At 44.0% G+C, this 19603-nt stretch overlaps 2 protein-coding genes across 3 annotated transcripts in view; one reads left to right on the forward strand and one right to left on the reverse strand.

Annotated features, from left to right (window-relative positions):
* The window catches only part of MUS81 (MUS81 structure-specific endonuclease subunit), a 123848-nt gene extending 117961 nt beyond the window's left edge, over nucleotides 1-5887 (reverse strand). The window contains exon 1 of the mRNA XM_056527520.1: nucleotides 5774-5887. The gene's annotated coding sequence lies outside the window, so the exon portion shown is untranslated. The remainder of the gene's footprint in view (nucleotides 1-5773) is intronic.
* On the forward strand, nucleotides 5343-14084 carry CFL1 (cofilin 1). 2 transcript variants are annotated; one of them, XM_056527521.1, is made up of 4 exons: nucleotides 5343-5502; nucleotides 9054-9361; nucleotides 12869-12945; nucleotides 13035-14084. In XM_056527521.1, the coding sequence occupies exons 1-4, from the start codon at nucleotides 5500-5502 to the stop codon at nucleotides 13145-13147; spliced, it is 501 nt and encodes a 166-aa protein (XP_056383496.1). In that variant the 5' UTR covers nucleotides 5343-5499; the 3' UTR covers nucleotides 13148-14084. The 2 variants fall into 2 exon arrangements, with proteins under 2 accessions (XP_056383496.1, XP_056383497.1); XM_056527522.1 differs by lacking the exon at nucleotides 5343-5502 and adding an exon at nucleotides 5913-6041.
* The last annotated feature ends 5519 nt before the right edge of the window (nucleotides 14085-19603 follow it).

The following is a 19603-nucleotide window of genomic DNA, read 5'->3' on the forward strand; positions in this document are numbered from 1 at the left end:
AATACATAACACTATACCCCAGCACATACAGTAGCCCGGGCTCTGTATAATACATAACACTATAACCCAGCACATACAGCAGCCCGGGCTCTGTATAATGTATAACACTATACCCCAGCACATACAGCAGCCCGGGCTCTGTATAATGTATAACACTATAACCCAGCACATACAGCAGCCCGGGCTCTGTGTAATACATAACACTATAACCCAGCACATACAGCAGCCCGGGCTCTGTATAATGTATAACACTATAACCCAGCACATACAGCAGCCCGGGCTCTGTATAATGTATAACACTATACTTCAGCACATACAGCAGCCCGGGCTCTGTATAATGTATAACACTATACCCCAGCACATACAGTAGCCCGGGCTCTGTATAATGTATAACACTATAACCCAGCACATGCAGCAGCCCGGGCTCTGTATAATACATAACACTATACCCCAGCACATACAGTAGCCCGGGCTCTGTATAATACATAACACTATAACCCAGCACATACAGCAGCCCGGGCTCTGTATAATGTATAACACTATACCCCAGCACATACAGCAGCCCGGGCTCTGTATAATGTATAACACTATAACCCAGCACATACAGCAGCCCGGGCTCTGTGTAATACATAACACTATAACCCAGCACATACAGCAGCCCGGGCTCTGTGTAATGTATAACACTATACCCCAGCACATACGGCAGTCCGGGCTCTGTATAATACATAACACTATACCCCAGCACATACAGCAGCCCGAGCTCTGTATAATGTATAACACTATAACCCAGCACATACAGCAGCCCGGGCTCTGTATAATGTATAACACTATACCCCAGCACATACAGCAGCCCGGGCTCTGTATAATACATAACACTATAACCCAGCACATACAGCAGCCCGGGCTCTGTATAATGTATAACACTATAACCCAGCACATACAGCAGCCCGGGCTCTGTGTAATGTATAACACTATAACCCAGCACATACAGCAGCCCGGGCTCTGTATAATACATAACACTATAACCCATCACATACAGCAGCCCAGGCTCTGTATAATGTATAACACTATACCCCAGCACATACAGCAGCCCGGGCTCTGTATAATGTATAACACTATACCCCAGCACATACAGCAGCCCGGGTTCTGTATAATACATAACACTATAACCCATCACATACAGCAGCCCGGGCTCTGTATAATGTATAACACTATAACCCAGCACATACAGCAGCCCGGGCTCTGTATAATACATAACACTATAACCCAGCACATACAGCAGCCCGGGCTCTGTATAATGTATAACACTATAACCCAGCACATACAGCAGCCCGGGCTCTGTATAATGTATAACAATATAACCCAGCACATACAGCAGCCCGGGCTCTGTATAATGTATAACACTATAACCCAGCACATACAGCAGCCCGGGCTCTGTATAATGTATAACACTATAACCCAGCACATACAGCGGCCCGGGCTCTGTATAATGTATAACACTATACCCCAGCACATACAGCAGCCCGAGCTCTGTATAATGTATAACACTATAACCCAGCACATACAGCAGCCCGGGCTCTGTATAACACTATACCCCAGCACACACAGCAGCCCGGGCTCTGTATAATGTATAACACTATAACCCAGCACATACAGCAGCCCGGGCTCTGTATAATGTATAACACTATAACCCAGCACACACAGCAGCCCGGGCTCTGTATAATGTATAACACTATAACCCAGCACATATAGCAGCCCGGGCTCTGTATAATGTATAACACTATAACCCAGCACATACAGCAGCCCGGGCTCTGTATAATGTATAACACTATACCCCAGCACATACAGTAGCCCGGGCTCTGTATAATATATAACACTATACCCCAGCACATACAGCAGCCCGGGCTCTGTATAATGTATAACACTATAACCCAGCACATACAGCAGCCCGGGCTCTGTATAATGTATAACACTATAACCCAGCACATACAGCAGCCCGGGCTCTGTATAATGTATAACACTATAACCCAGCACATACAGCAGCCCGGGCTCTGTATAATACATAACACTATAACCCAGCACATACAGTAGCCCGGGCTCTGTATAATACATAACACTATAACCCAGCACATACAGCAGCCCGGGCTCTGTATAATGTATAACACTATAACCCAGCACATACAGCAGCCCGGGCTCTGTATAATGTATAACACTATAACCCAGCACATACAGCAGCCCGGGCTCTGTATAATGTATAACACTATAACCCAGCACATACAGCAGCCCGGGCTCTGTATAATGTATAACACTATAACCCAGCACATACAGCAGCCCGGGCTCTGTATAATACATAACACTATACCCCAGCACATACAGCAGCCCGGGCTCTGTATAATACATAACACTATAACCCAGCACATACAGCAGCCCGGGCTCTGTATAATACATAACACTATAACCCAGCACATACAGTAGCCCGGGCTCTGTATAATACATAACACTATAACCCAGCACATACAGCAGCCCGGGCTCTGTATAATGTATAACACTATAACCCAGCACATACAGCAGCCCGGGCTCTGTATAATGTATAACACTATAACCCAGCACATACAGCAGCCCGGGCTCTGTATAATGTATAACACTATAACCCAGCACATACAGCAGCCCGGGCTCTGTATAATGTATAACACTATAACCCAGCACATATAGCAGCCCGGGCTCTGTATAATGTATAACACTATAACCCAGCACATACAGCAGCCCGGGCTCTGTATAATGTATAACACTATAACCCAGCACATACAGCAGCCCGGGCTCTGTATAATACATAACACTATACCCCAGCACATACAGCAGCCCGGGCTCTGTATAATGTATAACACTATAACCCAGCACATACAGCAGCCCGGGCTCTGTATAATACATAACACTATAACCCAGCACATACAGCAGCCCGGGCTCTGTATAATGTATAACACTATAACCCAGCACATACAGCAGCCCGGGCTCTGTATAATGTATAACAATATAACCCAGCACATACAGCAGCCCGGGCTCTGTATAATGTATAACACTATAACCCAGCACATACAGCAGCCCGGGCTCTGTATAATGTATAACACTATAACCCAGCACATACAGCGGCCCGGGCTCTGTATAATGTATAACACTATACCCCAGCACATACAGCAGCCCGAGCTCTGTATAATGTATAACACTATAACCCAGCACATACAGCAGCCCGGGCTCTGTATAACACTATACCCCAGCACACACAGCAGCCCGGGCTCTGTATAATGTATAACACTATAACCCAGCACATACAGCAGCCCGGGCTCTGTATAATGTATAACACTATAACCCAGCACACACAGCAGCCCGGGCTCTGTATAATGTATAACACTATAACCCAGCACATATAGCAGCCCGGGCTCTGTATAATGTATAACACTATAACCCAGCACATACAGCAGCCCGGGCTCTGTATAATGTATAACACTATACCCCAGCACATACAGTAGCCCGGGCTCTGTATAATATATAACACTATACCCCAGCACATACAGCAGCCCGGGCTCTGTATAATGTATAACACTATAACCCAGCACATACAGCAGCCCGGGCTCTGTATAATGTATAACACTATAACCCAGCACATACAGCAGCCCGGGCTCTGTATAATGTATAACACTATAACCCAGCACATACAGCAGCCCGGGCTCTGTATAATACATAACACTATAACCCAGCACATACAGTAGCCCGGGCTCTGTATAATACATAACACTATAACCCAGCACATACAGCAGCCCGGGCTCTGTATAATGTATAACACTATAACCCAGCACATACAGCAGCCCGGGCTCTGTATAATGTATAACACTATAACCCAGCACATACAGCAGCCCGGGCTCTGTATAATGTATAACACTATAACCCAGCACATACAGCAGCCCGGGCTCTGTATAATGTATAACACTATAACCCAGCACATACAGCAGCCCGGGCTCTGTATAATACATAACACTATACCCCAGCACATACAGCAGCCCGGGCTCTGTATAATACATAACACTATAACCCAGCACATACAGCAGCCCGGGCTCTGTATAATACATAACACTATAACCCAGCACATACAGTAGCCCGGGCTCTGTATAATACATAACACTATAACCCAGCACATACAGCAGCCCGGGCTCTGTATAATGTATAACACTATAACCCAGCACATACAGCAGCCCGGGCTCTGTATAATGTATAACACTATAACCCAGCACATACAGCAGCCCGGGCTCTGTATAATGTATAACACTATAACCCAGCACATACAGCAGCCCGGGCTCTGTATAATGTATAACACTATAACCCAGCACATATAGCAGCCCGGGCTCTGTATAATGTATAACACTATAACCCAGCACATACAGCAGCCCGGGCTCTGTATAATGTATAACACTATAACCCAGCACATACAGCAGCCCGGGCTCTGTATAATACATAACACTATACCCCAGCACATACAGCAGCCCGGGCTCTGTATAATACATAACACTATAACCCAGCACATACAGCAGCCCGGGCTCTGTATAATACATAACACTATAACCCAGCACATACAGTAGCCCGGGCTCTGTATAATACATAACACTATAACCCAGCACATACAGCAGCCCGGGCTCTGTATAATGTATAACACTATAACCCAGCACATACAGCAGCCCGGGCTCTGTATAATGTATAACACTATAACCCAGCACATACAGCAGCCCGGGCTCTGTATAATGTATAACACTATAACCCAGCACATACAGCAGCCCGGGCTCTGTATAATGTATAACACTATAACCCAGCACATATAGCAGCCCGGGCTCTGTATAATACATAACACTATAACCCAGCACATACAGCAGCCCGGGCTCTGTATAATGTATAACACTATAACCCAGCACATACAGCAGCCCGGGCTCTGTATAATACATAACACTATAACCCAGCACATACAGCAGCCCGGGCTCTGTATAATGTATAACACTATACCCCAGCACATACAGCAGCCTGGGCTCTGTATAATACATAACACTATAACCCAGCACATACAGCAGCCCATACAGTAGCACAATGTATAAGAATCAGCGCATATAGCAGCCCGGGATGTGAATAACGTATAACACTCCCCTCCCATTCACTGACAGCTCTGACCACACCCCACGTGTCACTGTCCCGTCCTCACAGCCAATCATCGCCCTCCAACCCCGCCCACTCGCTCAGCAGCTGCCTACAACTCCCAGCAGGCCGTGCGCGCACAGACAGGAAGCCGACCCCTCCCTCTTCATTGTGCAGCTCTTAAAGAAAGCGGAAGGCGGAGCTTCGTAGGCTTCATTTCGGTTTGAGTCTGTCAGGCAGTTGCACGGCCTTTTCCTATCGCCTCCTGAGGACACCGGCTGCCTTTCCCCTCCCGTCTCCTTCTCATCTTTACCCGAGTAAAATAAGAAAATGGTGAGTAGACGGTAGGTGCGGAGCGGGACGTGTAGAGCGGACTGCGGAGGGGTCTACGCCCTAGTGGACCCGGGGAGGGGGCCGCTCCCTCATGCCGCCATTTTCTGCGACCCCCCCTCCCCTCTCTATAGTCAGTGGCCGCTATGTTTTCTTTTATGTATTTCCCCATAATTGCTGAGGATGACTGCGCAACAACGTGGCCGGCTTATGCGGCGGGGAGGGCGGTGGTGACCAGGGGCTGGCAGAGAAGGAGGGGGTGGTGGGTTCTTACCGGTGACGTTTCCGTGGTCACGCGTGTAGTGGGGGGGCGCCCGGTGACGTGGGGGGGGGGGGGGCGCGCGCTGCCTCTTGTCGGGGAGATGAAAGGGCGGGAACGGAGCGCGCCGGCATGTGGGCGTGGCTTGTCGCCAATTAGCCCGTAGTCTCCGCCCTCTCCGCTGTGTGGTGGGCGGGGCCGCAGATGCCCAGGCTGGTCATGGCAGCGCACTCCTTACAAGGCGCGGCCCCCGGCGCTTCCTTCCTGCCTTGTGGCGGCTTAGGTGACTTCCTCACACGTTCCAGCCTGTTCACACGACGGGTAGCGGCCTCGGTCATGCCTGTGGGCGAGTCTATACAATGCGGCTACCGGAGTCACTGAGACTGAGCGTGCGCAGCCCCGGGGTGTGGAGACAGCGCCCCCTATCTACGAGCATGTGGGAGGGGGAGGATGTTACAATCGTAGTGTTGCCAATAGAAACCAATCCATTCAGTTTAACGGCTATTGTTGCTATGGGCAACAACCATTATCCTGCCAGTTATTATTGATGGGAATTGTATTATGTGAAGATTCTCAGGTTGTGGGAAATCTTACATTGAAATACATAGTAAGTAAATTGACAGCTTTTCACTTTGGGCATGATGGTGGTTGTAGTTCATCAGCAGAGAAGAGCTTCTGTTTAGGGCACTGCCTACAGCTGTTGCAAAAGCACAAGTTTTGCAACAGCTGGAGGCCACCTGGTTGGGGAGCACTGGACAGTCCCATTGAGAGACATAGGAAGCAAATTGTTCCCACAACGGTGTTACAGCATGTGATCCTATAGCTGCTTCACAAATTAGTCCCCACCATAATGGTGGGGACTAATTTGTGAAGCAGCTATAGGATCACATGCTGTAACAGTCTTTTCCCATCAAAAATAAGTTGCCTAAAAAAGACAATAACGGATGTTATGTTTGGATCTGTTCAGTTAAGGACCCCCCCCAAAAAAAAAAAAAAACTTATTCTGAGCATGCTCAGAAGTGCAAATGGATGACATTAAAGGCTCATCTGTTTTCCATAGACTTCAATGATAAAATGACTGTTCTTCCTTTTTTTTTTTTTTTTTTTTTTTTTTTTTTGACAGGAGAAAAAAATCAGCATGCACTGTCTTTTTCTCCTGTAAAATAAAGGAAATGATCGCAGACGGGTGCAAACCGATGTGAAAGGATTGTAAAAAAATAAAATCCCATTGACATCAATGGGATTATTTTACAACCGTTTGTAAGCTGTTTACAGGCAGCAACAACCTAAACAGGGGGGGAAAAAAAAGGGACAGACGGCCGTGTGAACGCACCCTAACAGTCATTGTTGCCCATAGCGCCAGAAAAACCATAGCTATAAATTTCTTATCTATTGATCGCAATGGAATGGTGGTTCCCACAAACTCTACAACCGCAGTAGTGCAATGACTGCCCAAATTTACTCAATGGAATGATGGGTCTTTGCTGAACAGTCAGTTGTGGCAAGATGCTATTGACACTAAAGAAATTGATGGCCTTGTCAAGGCATGGTGGGAGTTTGTGCAACAGCTGGAAAGCCATAGATTGAGATGTTATTGGGTACCAGCTCAACCAAGATACAGAAGAAAATGGTTAAATATGAATTAGCTGGAAAACACTTTTTTTTTATCAACTGGTGCCAGAAAGAAACAGATTTGTAAATTGCTTCTACTACTAAAAATCTTAATCCTTCCAGTATTTATCAGTGGCTGTATGCTCCACAGGAAGTTCTTTGCTTCTTGAGTTTCCTTTTGTCTGACCAGTGCTCTCTGCTGACACCTCTGGCCATGTCAGGAACTGTCCAGAGCAGAAGCAAATCCCCATAGAAAACCTCTCCTCCTCTGGACAGTTCCTGACATGGACAGAGGTGTCAGCAGAGAGCACTGTTGTCAGACTGGAAAGAAATTCAAAAATAACTTTTTAAACACTGGAGTGACTCTTTTAAATGGAACCAGTCATGTGAATGCAAGATCAGACTACACTTGGGGTTGGTTTGTTGTAGTCGGTTACCATGGCTACACACATTTGTACAAGGGCTATCTATATACTATTCCAGAATGCTTTTATAAAACATTTCTTATAACCGGCACTAGTGGTAAGTTTAACAAAGCCTTTGCAGACAAAATTGCCCTTAACAACCAGATTGGTTAACCCCTTCTTGACTTCTGGCTCAGTTTTTTCCTCCATACATTCAAAGACCTATAACTTTGTTTTTTCGACTGACAAAATTGTATTGGTTTATTTTCTGTGTGACGAGTTGGACTTTCCAATGATTCACTTTTTTTTTCTCATACAATGTATTACAAAGTAGGGATTGACCGATTATCGGTTCGGCCGATATTCACGATTTTGGACATTATCTGACGTTATCTGTATCGGCAATTGCCTTGCCAATAATGCACCGCGCCCACTTTAAATCAATGATCTGCAGCCGCTTCTTAGGGGGGGTGGCGGCAAAATAGCCGATAATTTATACCGATATTCCGGTATAAGTTATCGTCTATCGGCCTGAAAGGCCACAGATTATCTATTGGGCAATCCCTATTACAAAGCCATAAATTATATGCAGGGCAAAATTTAAGAAAAATTTGGAATTGCACTATTTTGTACCATTCAAAATATGGGAAATCTGACACTCCATATTCTATGGGTCATTACGATTCGATTGATGCCAAACTTGAATAATTTTTGTTTAGTTTTATAAAAAAATAAGTAAACCTTGAAATATAAAAAAAACTTTTACCTTTTTCTTACCCCAATAACTTTATTTTTTCCACAGAGCGGTTTTAGGGTTTGCTTTTTTGCATCATGAGCTGTAGTTTTTAATGGTACCACCTTTGTGTAGTTCTGGTGTTTTGCTCACTGGGACCACCAGACACCAGGGAATAGCTGCATTTAGTGTTTAAATGCCCTGATAAATGACGGACCTTGGCACGGTCACTTAAGTCCGTCATTACCGGCAGATGTCAGCTGCTGATAGCCAAGGACATCTCCCGATCATGACGCGGACCCGACCCCTGAGGTACATGTATGTCATGGGTTGGGAAGGGGTTAAACTTAAAAAAAAAAGTCCTCTTCAAAATGAAAGAGGGAATCTGGTTGCTATGGGCATTTGCTCAACTTCCTCTGCACATTTTTTGCTAGATCTGCCCCTAGAAGACCAGGACTTGACAATAGGATTGTTGCTTTCTTGGACATCCTTATGAATGACAGAAAAATGTCTGATATCTGCTTTTTTTTTTTTTATTCTGTTCTAGGCCTCAGGCGTAATGGTTTCCGATCTTGTCATTGAAATGTTCAATGCAATGAAAGTGCGAAAGGCCTGCTCTCCCGAGGAGGCGAAGAAGCGCAGGAAGGCTGTCATCTTTTGCCTTAGCCCTGACAAGAAGACCATTATTCCAGAAGAAGGGAAAGAAATCCTGGTTGGAGAGTGTGGCGAGAAAATTGCCGATCCCTACAAGCACTTTGTGGATATGCTACCCCCAGATGACTGCCGCTATGCCCTTTTTGACTGCTGCTATGAAACAAAGGAGTGTAGGAAAGAGGACCTGGTCTTCATTTTCTGGTGAGAGGCTGAAAAGGAAACCAGTGCTATCGTCTAGGCGTTCAGAAAGTAGTAATGGAGATGGAATTAGGTGGAATAATGGCCCCCTGCTGTATAATTGTATGTTGTACAGGTTGCACTCTTTAGTTGCTAGATGCCATAGTGTGTATAGAAAGCACCGGCGTGGTGGGTTGCATTATGTGCGAAACTTATTTCAGATGGCGATCAACTGAACTCCCCCCAAATACATGTATGGTAGAGTGGGAGTAAGCCACTACTGGCGCCATCTGGTGGTGGCTTATTTCCCCAAGTACATAGGGTTCAGGCCAAACTAATCAGTTCTGTGGTGGGCAGAATACACATTAGATGGTAGGTGGATGCTGCCTGCATTTATCTGTATGGCCAGGTTTATAATGCCGTTTTCGGTCTTTGACCCTAAGTGGCATTGAGCACTAGAAGCATTTCATCACTTTTCATTTCATACCTGTCAAACACTGCACATTCAGTCTGGAGATATTTCTTTATTGTGGATTAGTTTACACTTCATTGTAACTGTAGCTCTTGTGTACATTGTAGTTTGGTGTAAACCTCCAGTGATGCATGTAGTGTAACGGCTGGCACTTGTGGCAGCTGTTATGTAGCGCTTTTTTTTTTTCCTGGTTGCTGTCACTGTAGGCATGCTTGAGGCCGTACTTAAAGGGGTACTCTGCTGCTCAGCATTTGGAACAAACTGGAGTCGGGAGCTTGTGATGTCATAGCCCGGCGCCCTCGCAATGTCACACCCCGCCCCCTCAATGCAAGTCTATGGGAGGGGCGTGACAGTCACGCCCCCTCCCATAGACTTGAATTGAGGGGGCGGGGTGTGACATTGTGAGGGCGCCAGGCTATGATGTCACAAGCTCCCGACTGAAGCGTTAGGAACAGTTTCTTCCAAATGCTGAGCAGCGGAGTACCCCTTTAACATTAAAGTGTAGTGCCGATATCACGGTGTGAATAGTTATCAAGGATTATAAAAACGTAACTGTTCTCTAGAAAAAACTGCACCACATCTGTTCTTGGGTTGTGTGTGGTATTACAAGTTCTAGTCAAGTCAATGACTCTGCGCTACAACGCTGTGTACAAAGGGCTGTAGTCATGCTATTTCTTCCATAGGCTTCTAATCATGAATAACCCCTTTAACATGGAAAACACAGAGCCAGGGGTTGATCTATGAATCGGCTGTTTGCTAAAATAAATTGTACTCTCGATTGAGATATAATTTATTGAAAGCAATCAAGATTTTAAAACCTCCCCCCTTTGTCTGCTTGTGCCATATATTGGCTCGGCTCTACTGAAGCGACCCCCCCCCCCCTCCAATACCCCTCACAAACTGGATGTGATGCTGTGCCAAGGTATTTCTAATCTTATGCAGCTTTTATTGGGGTATTTAGATTTATTTAAAAACCCTCACTGCAGCCTGCTAGTGCTGTAATGTGAAACTGCTGCATACTCGTGCCCACCCTGATGCAGTCCCGTCGAGACGTACCGAACACGCTGCAGCCTCGTACGTCATCAGCAGTCACTGCAGGGTTATCGGGGTAAGTAAACACTTGCCAGGGTGGACCAGTGTCTGAGCTGGGTGTGGAGTATACTGGAGTTTCTTACAGGTTAAAGTTTAGAATTTATTTTCTTTAAATCCTAATGCGTTTAGTTTTATGTACACTAAGGAGATTTATCAAAACCCGTCAAGACGAAAATTTGCTGAGTTGCCCATAGTAACCAATCGGATCGCTTTCATTTTTCAGAGTCCTTTTCAAAAATGAAAGAAGCGATCTGATTGGTTACTATTGGGTAACTCAGCAAATTTTCCTCGACAGGTTTTGAGTTACCCAATAGTAATCAGATGGCTTCTTTCATTTTTGAAAAGGACTCTGAAAAATGAAAGAAGCGATCTGATTGGTGGTTATGGGCAACTAAGCAACTTTTCCTCTGGACGGGGTTTCCCCTCTAAATCTTTGTCTGTGCAGCTACTTCTGGTGTTGGTCATTTAGCATCAGCACTTAGTCATAATTTTACCTAAGTTGGGATCAGTTCACACTGAATACATTTGGTTAAAAACCTAAAATGCTTGTCTTGTCTACTCCTAAGACTATCCTGTACTATGATACATGTATCATACAAAGCTATATTTTTAATGCTTTGTTTAGACTTTCGGCTCATAGGGTCCATTGTATGGTCTATTTTGACAGGAACAATAGGATTGCAGCTGTGCTTTGTTAGGCAAATCTTATAAAAACTACCGATGGAGGCTTCAACGGCCTGCGACAGTAGTGTGAACAGACCCAAAAAACATTCTGCCAATTTAAAAGGAATTTGGGTGGAAACACATCTAAACCTATGGACCAGTTAACTGATCGACTTAATAGAGCCAAATGTGATGTGGACAAGAAGCACAGTACTCGTCTCCTTTGCCGCACTCACAGTACTAGATGTATTTTGTAAAGTGTTAAGCAGATGGCACATTATATCTTAATAGGGGTTGTTTTTTTTTTTTTTTTAAACCCATTAGTCCTGCACTTATATGGTGCCCTAGAACTGTAATTTAGATCCCTTGTACACTTAGGGCTGATGGGAATTTGGTCAGATGGTTTTTATTTATTTCCCCCCCCCAGATTGGGATGTTTTATAGATTGTTGCAATCACTTTAGTCAGTAAAACCGTGTGGTTTGTCCACTTAAGTAATAGAAAATATTAATGCCTTGCTTTTCCAATTTTCATTAGCTGGTTTCCTTTCTTCCTCCGTTTGTAGTTAAGTGATCATGAGGTCTCGTCCTCGATTTCCTTGTTGAGACATGTTATAGAAGCTGGTGCACTGTAGTTCTTGTTAGACCTCTGTATCTGGTATTGCTTGAGTTCAAAATAGTAAACTTGTAACAGTGTAAATGTGCCCCAATCCTGTAAAATGCTACATGTGAATGCTCACCTAGACTTAATGGCTTCTTTGTGGAGCCAGATAATTCCATAGCAATAACTGAATAGAAGCAACACAAACAGAAGTGTATCTTGTGGTGTCTAAACAAATTCAGGTTGAAAAACACTAAACTAGCACAAGCAGTGTCTTTTCTACTTTTGCAAAACTACAACTCCCAGCATGCACACTGCCTTTGCCTGTCTGGGCATGCTGGGAATTTTAGCTTTGCAACAGCTGGAGGCACCCGGGTTGGGGAAAGACTGCATTAGACACTCATAAATCAGTGCTAAGTCTTGCTCATTTAGTGTCCACTTGTACAGTTTCCAAAGGCAGATTTTATTTCCATAGTGATTCTAAGCAAGCATTAATATATACTTTATGGCTTTAGACCTTACAAAAGGTGCCAGGTCCTGTTAGAAATTCTTATAAATACCTATTGTGAGGTGTTTCCTAATGAAGGACTCCATAAAATGAGTCCTTGCTACCCCTAAGAGGAAAAGCGATAACTAAATGATAAAACCCCTTAAGTGAAATGTCAAACAGAAATACTAAGGCTCCTGTCTAAATTGTTTTCACAGGGCTCCTGAGGATTCTCCACTGAAAAGCAAAATGATATATGCCAGTTCTAAAGATGCAATCAAGAAGAAATTCACAGGCAAGTACCTGGCACTAATGCCACCATAGTCCCTAAGATATCACTAATGGAAACCATGACAATGGATAACTTTTTCTTTCCTCTGACAGGTTGTAAGCACGAGGTGCAGGCAAACAACAAAGCTGACATAAAGGACCGTTGTACCCTTGCTGAGAAACTTGGCGGCAACACTGTCATCTCTGTGGAAGGAGTACCTGTGTAAAGACCTCATTGCCTCCACTCATGTCTGTGCCACTTCTTAAAGGGGCTTCCATGTTATCTCCCCCAACAGTGTCTCCCGTTACCCTTTACAATCTTCACCCCCTCATGATGAGGAAGTCATTCATCTACAAGCAGGCTTCTCCTTCAAGCCATCCCCCAGCAGGCATACATGTCCCGTAGTATGTTTTTGTTTTTCCTACAGAGGCAGCTTTCCATTCTAGATATGAACTCGTCCTTCTGCCCCTTTTCATTCTTCACTTGCCTCCTAAGTTGAGTTATTTTGCCAAATGCAACCTGGCATCTTCCCCCATTCTCACTGCTCAGTAGCTCCAAAACTGAGCTCTGTAGATGTGAATACCTTGCGCTAGATGTAACACACAATGCAAATTGTGGATCAGACTGCAGCCCATAACACGCTGCTTGTGGGTTAGCCTCTAACATTCCCAGAACCAGCTTTCAATTGTCAGACGAGTGCACCTCCAAAATTCCACTTTCTGCAACATTCCTCTTGTTGTTGGCCTCCTGGCGTTTGCAGGGTATGAAGTACTTGTAGTATTAGGAAACCTTTTAAGAAGCTTGTAATGGCACCTTTATTAATTTGTAAACCTTCAGTAGCACAGAATTCCACTTAACTTAAGCAGAATATGGGACACAGCTTTTTGCTCAAGTCCAGCATTCCATATTTCGTTTTTGAAATAGATGGCCGCACATTAAAGTATGTTTTGCCAATTTCCTCAAATCTATGACCCTTATTTTGGCACTTGAGTGTTTTTATGGGGTCTCCTGGGAGGGTTATGAAATACAGATGACTGAAGCCTTTCACCACCTACAACCCTTTCCCTCAGTCACTTGTTCATTGCGGTCTAATTCCTTTTGTCTTGCGTTACTAATATGGAAGTCATAATGGCAGATTCAACATTAATAAACAAATAAAGGAATCTGTTTCCTGTGTTTTTTTTTTTTTTTTTTTTTTTTTTTTTTTTTTTTTGATGTATTGTCTGTCACATGCTGGGTAAGAGTTAAAGGGGAACTTCAGTACTTAAAGGCTTATCCTGTGGAATGAGGATAAGCCTTTAAGTGTCTGACCCCTGTGATCTCCTGCACGACACCTCAATGTTCTGAAGATTTGTTTTCAGAGCATTACTCTGGTAAGGCATTGAGCATCAGTGGTCCACATGCCCCTTCATGCACTGTCTATGGGAGAGCCAGAGATACTTGAGCACTGTATTCGTGTATCTCCAGGTCTCTCATAGTGATTCAGTCAGGGGGCATTTATGTGGAATGCCAAGCAGGATATCACTGGACCCCCACTGTGGATAGGGGGTAAGATGAGCACTGGAGTTCCTATTTAAGGGCACCAGAATGTTATGACAATCCTTGTTCATGGACCCTCTACTTCCTGTGCCAACACTATATATAGTTTCCTCCCCAGACTCTTGGCATTGCTGGGTCGTTTCAACTGCAATTGCAGCACACATGGAATGCCAGGGAGCGGCGATTGTCATAACCTTCTCATGTCAATTTAATGCCTTAGAATAGGGTTCCCAACCAGGGGGCCTCGAGTTGTTGCAATACTACAACTCCCGGCATGCATGGACAGCCAAAGGCTGTACAGGCATGTTGATTGTAGTTCTGCAACATCTGGAGGCACCCTGGTTGGGAAACACTGCCTTAGAGATCTGATTATCCGGCTTTTAACTCTTTAAGGACAGGTTTTTTCATTTTTGCACTTTAGTTTTTTTTTTCCACCTCAGTCTAACAATACTTTCAATTTTCCACTTACAGACCCATTAGTTTTTTTTTGTGCCTCCAAATGTACTTTAATGACATCAAATATTTCACCACAATCTACAGCGAAACAAAATATTTTTTGGGGTAGAATTGAAGAAAAAACACAATTTTGAAACTTTTGGCCTTTCACTTCTAGGAAGTGTAGTCTGTAAAAATGACTACTTCTGTAGGTCCATACTGTTACAATATACAAATTATGTAGGTATTAATTTTTGACAAATTTAAAAAAAACTAGCATGTTTAAAAAATGTCCTGACTAGAGATGAGCGAACTTACAGTAAATTCGATTCGTCACGAACTGCTCGGCTCGGCAGTTGATGACTTTTCCTGTGTAAATTAGTTCAGCTTTCAGGTGCTCCGGTGGGCTGCCAAAGGTGGATACAATCCTAGGAAAGAGTCTCCTAGGACTGTATCCACCTTTTCCAGCCCACAGGAGCACCAGAAAGCTGAACTAATTTATGCAGGAAAAGTCATCAACTGCCGAGCTGAGAAGTTCGTGACGAATCGAATTTAGTGTAAGTTCGCTCATCTCTAGTCAGGACCCCTACAACATTTTAAGCTTTCCATATACATGGATGTGTGGGATTTGTCATGAGCTGCAGTTTTTTCAGTACCACTTGTTTTGATGGGATTTTTTTAGGGTATACAAAGTGACCAGAAATATGCAATTTTGGACTGTTTTTTTTTTTACATATACACCATAGACCATATTTTTATAGTTCTGACATTCATGCATGTAACGGTACCATTTGTGTGTGTGTGTATATATGTGTGTGTGTATATATATTTTATTATGGGGGAAAGGGGCAATTCAAACATTTATTCAGAAAGAGGGTTAAATCACATACACTGACACTATTAGTCCTCCATAGGGGACTATTATATGCAATCATTAGATTGCGTAGTGTTCAATGCGATCAGTACTCCATTGTTCCTCCTGCTGAGGCTGACTGGAGCCTTGAAGAACTGATCAGACGGCAAGGAGGCAGGTAAGGGCTCTGCTGATCTGCTGGGAGTGTTTCCGAATTTTAGATGCCACGATTGACTTTGATTGTGGCATCTACAGGGTTAAAGGGGTACTCTGGTGGAATTTTTTTAAATTGGTGCCAGAAAATTAAACAGATTTATAAATGACTTCTATTAAATCTTTACCCTTCCTGTACTTTTAGCAGCTGTACACTACAGAGGAAATTCTCTTCTCTTTGAATTTCTTTGTCTTGTCCACAGTGCTGACACTTGATGCCTGTATCAGGTATTGTCCAGAGCAGCATAGATTTGCTATGGGGATTTTCTCCTGCTCTCGACAGTTCCTGATACAGGTATCAGGTGTAAGCAGAGCACTGTGGACAAGACAAAATTTCAAAAAAATAACCCTCTGTAGCATTCAGCTGCCAAAAAGTACTGGAAGGTAAAGATTTTTTTTTAATAGAAGTAATTTACAAATCTGTTTAACTTTCTGGCACCAGTTGATTTAAAAAAAAAAAAAAAATTCTACTGGAATACCCCTTTAACCCCTTAAGAACTCAGCCCATTTTGGCCTTAAGGACTCAGACAATTTAATTTTTACGTTTTCATTTTTTTTCCTCCTCACCTTCTAAAAAATAACTTTTATATTTTCATCCACAGACTAGTATGAGGGCTTGTTTTTTGCGCGACCAGTTGTCCTTTGTAATGACATCACTCATTATATCATAAAATGTATGGCGCAACCAAAAAACACTTTTTGTGGAGAAATTAAAACGAAAAACGCAGTTTTGCTAATTTTGGAAGGTTTCGTTTTCACGCCGTACAATTTATGGTAAAAATGACATGTGTTCTTTATTCTGAGGGTCAATACGATTAAAATGAGACCCATTATTACATACTTTTATATTGTGCTTAAAAAAAATCACAAACTTTTTAACCAAATTAGTACGTTTATAATCCCTTTATTTTGATGACCCCTAACTTTTTTATTTTTCCGTATAAGCGGCGGTATGGGGGCTCATTTTTTGCGCCATGATCTGTACTTTTTTTTGATACCACATTTGCATATAAAAAACTTTTAATACATTTTTTATAATTTTTTTATTTTAATAAAATGTATTAAAGCAGGAATTTTGGACTTTTTCGTTTACGCCGTTCACCGTACGGGATCATTAACATTTTATTTTAATAGTTTAGACATTTACGCACGCGGCGATACCAAATATGTCTATAAAAAGTTTTTTACGCTTTTTGGGGGTAAAATAGGAAAAAACGGACGTTTTACTTTTTTTTATTGGGGGAGGGGATTTTTCACTTTTTTTTTTTTACTTTTACACTTTTTTACACTTTAATAGTCCCCATAGGGGACTATTCATAGCAATACCATGATTGCTAATACTGATCTGTTCTATGTATAGGACATAGAACAGATCAGTGTTATCGGCGATCTTCTGCTCTGGTCTGCTCGATCACAGACCAGAGCAGGAGACGCCGGGAGCCGGACGGAGGAAGGAGAGGGGACCTCCGTGCGGCGTTATGAATGATCGGATCCCCGCAGCAGCGCTGCGGGCGATCCGATCATTCATTCAATTCACGCACTGCCGCAGATGCCGGGATCTGTATTGATCCCGGCACCTGAGGGGTTAATAGTGGACGCCCGCGAGATTGCGGGCGTCGGCCATTGCCGGCGGGTCCCTGGCTGCGATCAGCCGCGCATGACACGGGCATTGCTCCGATGCCCGCGGTTATGCACAGGACGTAAATGTACGTCCTGGTGCGTTAAGTACCACCTCACCAGGACGTACATTTACGTCCTGCGTCATTAAGGGGTTAAGGACCGTTTTTGCATTTTCGTTTTTGTTCCTTACCTTTAAAAAAATCATAACTCTTTCAAATTTGCACCTAAAAATCCATGATTTTTTTTTGCGCCACCAATTCTACTTTGTAATGATGTCAGTCATTTTGCCCAAAAATCTACAGTGAAACGGAAAAAAAAATCAATGTGAGACAAAATTGAGAAAAACGCTGTTTTGTAACTTTTGGGGGCTTTCGTTGCACCGTACATTTTTCGGTAAAAATGACACCTTATCTTCTGTAGGTCCATACGATTAAAATCATACCCTACGTATATAGGTTTGATTTTGTCGGACTTCTGGAAAAAATCATAACTACATGCAGGAAAATTAATATGTGTAAAATGGTAATTTTCTGACCCCCTATAACTTTTTATGGGGCGGTATGAGGGCTCATTTTTTGCACCGTGATCTGAAGTTTTTAGCAGTACCATTTTTGCATTGATAGGACTTATTGATAGCTTTTTCATTATATAAAAAGTGACCAAAAATGCACTATTTTGGAATTTTTTTTGCGCGTACGCCATTGATCGTGCGGTTTAATTAACAATATATTTATAATTCGGACATTTCTGCATTATAGGGACCTATAACACTGCACACACTGATCTTTCACATTGATCACTGGTTTCGCATAGGAAACCACTGATCGATGATTCTGCCGCTTGACTGCTCATGCCTGGAACTCAGGCACTGAGCAGTCATTCGGCGATCGGACAGCATGGAGGCGGGTAGGGACCCTCCGGCTGTCCTGTAAGCTGTCCGGGATGCTGCAATTTCGCTGCGGCTATCCTGGACAGCTCCCTGAGCTAACCAGCATGCTTTCACTTTAGACGCGGCGTTCAACTTTGCCGCGCGCTATTAGCCATGGGTCCTGGCCGTTGTTAGAGGCCGGGCCCGACCCGCTATGACTGGCCCCGCGTTATAGATCGGGAGCGGACTCATGACATTCCAGTACGTCATGTGTACTTAAGAGGTTAACATAACCTAAAACAGAAATGTTACTAAATTTGTATTAGTGGGAGATTTGTTGCAGCCCCGTTGAAGTCAATGTGGGGATACTTATCAATACCTGTGCATAGGAAAGGTCACCCATAGCAATCCATCAACTCGTGTCTTTCAAAACATGGAGATACCATGTTAATGCCGGGGGGGGGGGGGGACCGGTCGGACCCCTTGCTATCTGACACTTATCCCCTATCCTGCAGATGGAGGATGTGTCTTTTTAAACTCCTTTAAAGGGGTACCCCCGGTAGAAAACTTTTTTTTAAATCAACTGCTGCCAGAAAGTGAAACTAATTTGTATATTATATTTAAAAATCTTAATCCTTCCATTGCATATCAGCTGCTGTATGCTCAACAGGAAGTTCTTTTCTTTACCCTATCACCCATGACTGCACCCCTTGAGAGGACCTCCCACTGTGGGACAGGAAACATGGATATATTTGGACCTCCTTCCTCTCCACCCTAAGTTTAGGTTTCCTGTCCTACGGATAGGAGGCCTGGAAGTTCTTTCTGACCTCTTTCCATAGTTGAGCTGCGGGGCCTCCGTTGCCATTGGTTGTGAGGGGTTATCCGGCCAGCATGTCTGCTGTGGGGTCGGGCAGTGTCCGGCTTGGGATTTGCCAGGGTTCCCCTTAGGGGGGCACTGTGGAGTTTGCGGGTCAGCTGGCCAAGTGCTCCCGTCTCTGCGCATCCTCCGCGGTGCACGGTGATGACGTCCGGCCCAGCAACCCTGGAGGACGCGCAGGCGGCTTGCGCGTGAACATTTAAAAGATGCGAATTCCGGAACCGGGCGTCTGTTGCATCTCCTGCGTCCGGAGATCCCTCTGACCGCAGGCTCCAGC

Source organism: Hyla sarda, chromosome 6, assembly GCF_029499605.1.
Source record: "Hyla sarda isolate aHylSar1 chromosome 6, aHylSar1.hap1, whole genome shotgun sequence".
Lineage (NCBI taxonomy): Eukaryota > Metazoa > Chordata > Amphibia > Anura > Hylidae > Hyla > Hyla sarda.

Excerpts from the sequence above, each read along its gene's own strand:
- CFL1 (XM_056527521.1), top strand. Across the intron at positions 9,362-12,868 it reads GACCTGGTCTTCATTTTCTG|GGCTCCTGAGGATTCTCCAC; the intron begins GTGAGAGGCTGA and ends TTGTTTTCACAG. Across the intron at positions 12,946-13,034 it reads AATCAAGAAGAAATTCACAG|GTTGTAAGCACGAGGTGCAG; the intron begins GCAAGTACCTGG and ends TTCCTCTGACAG.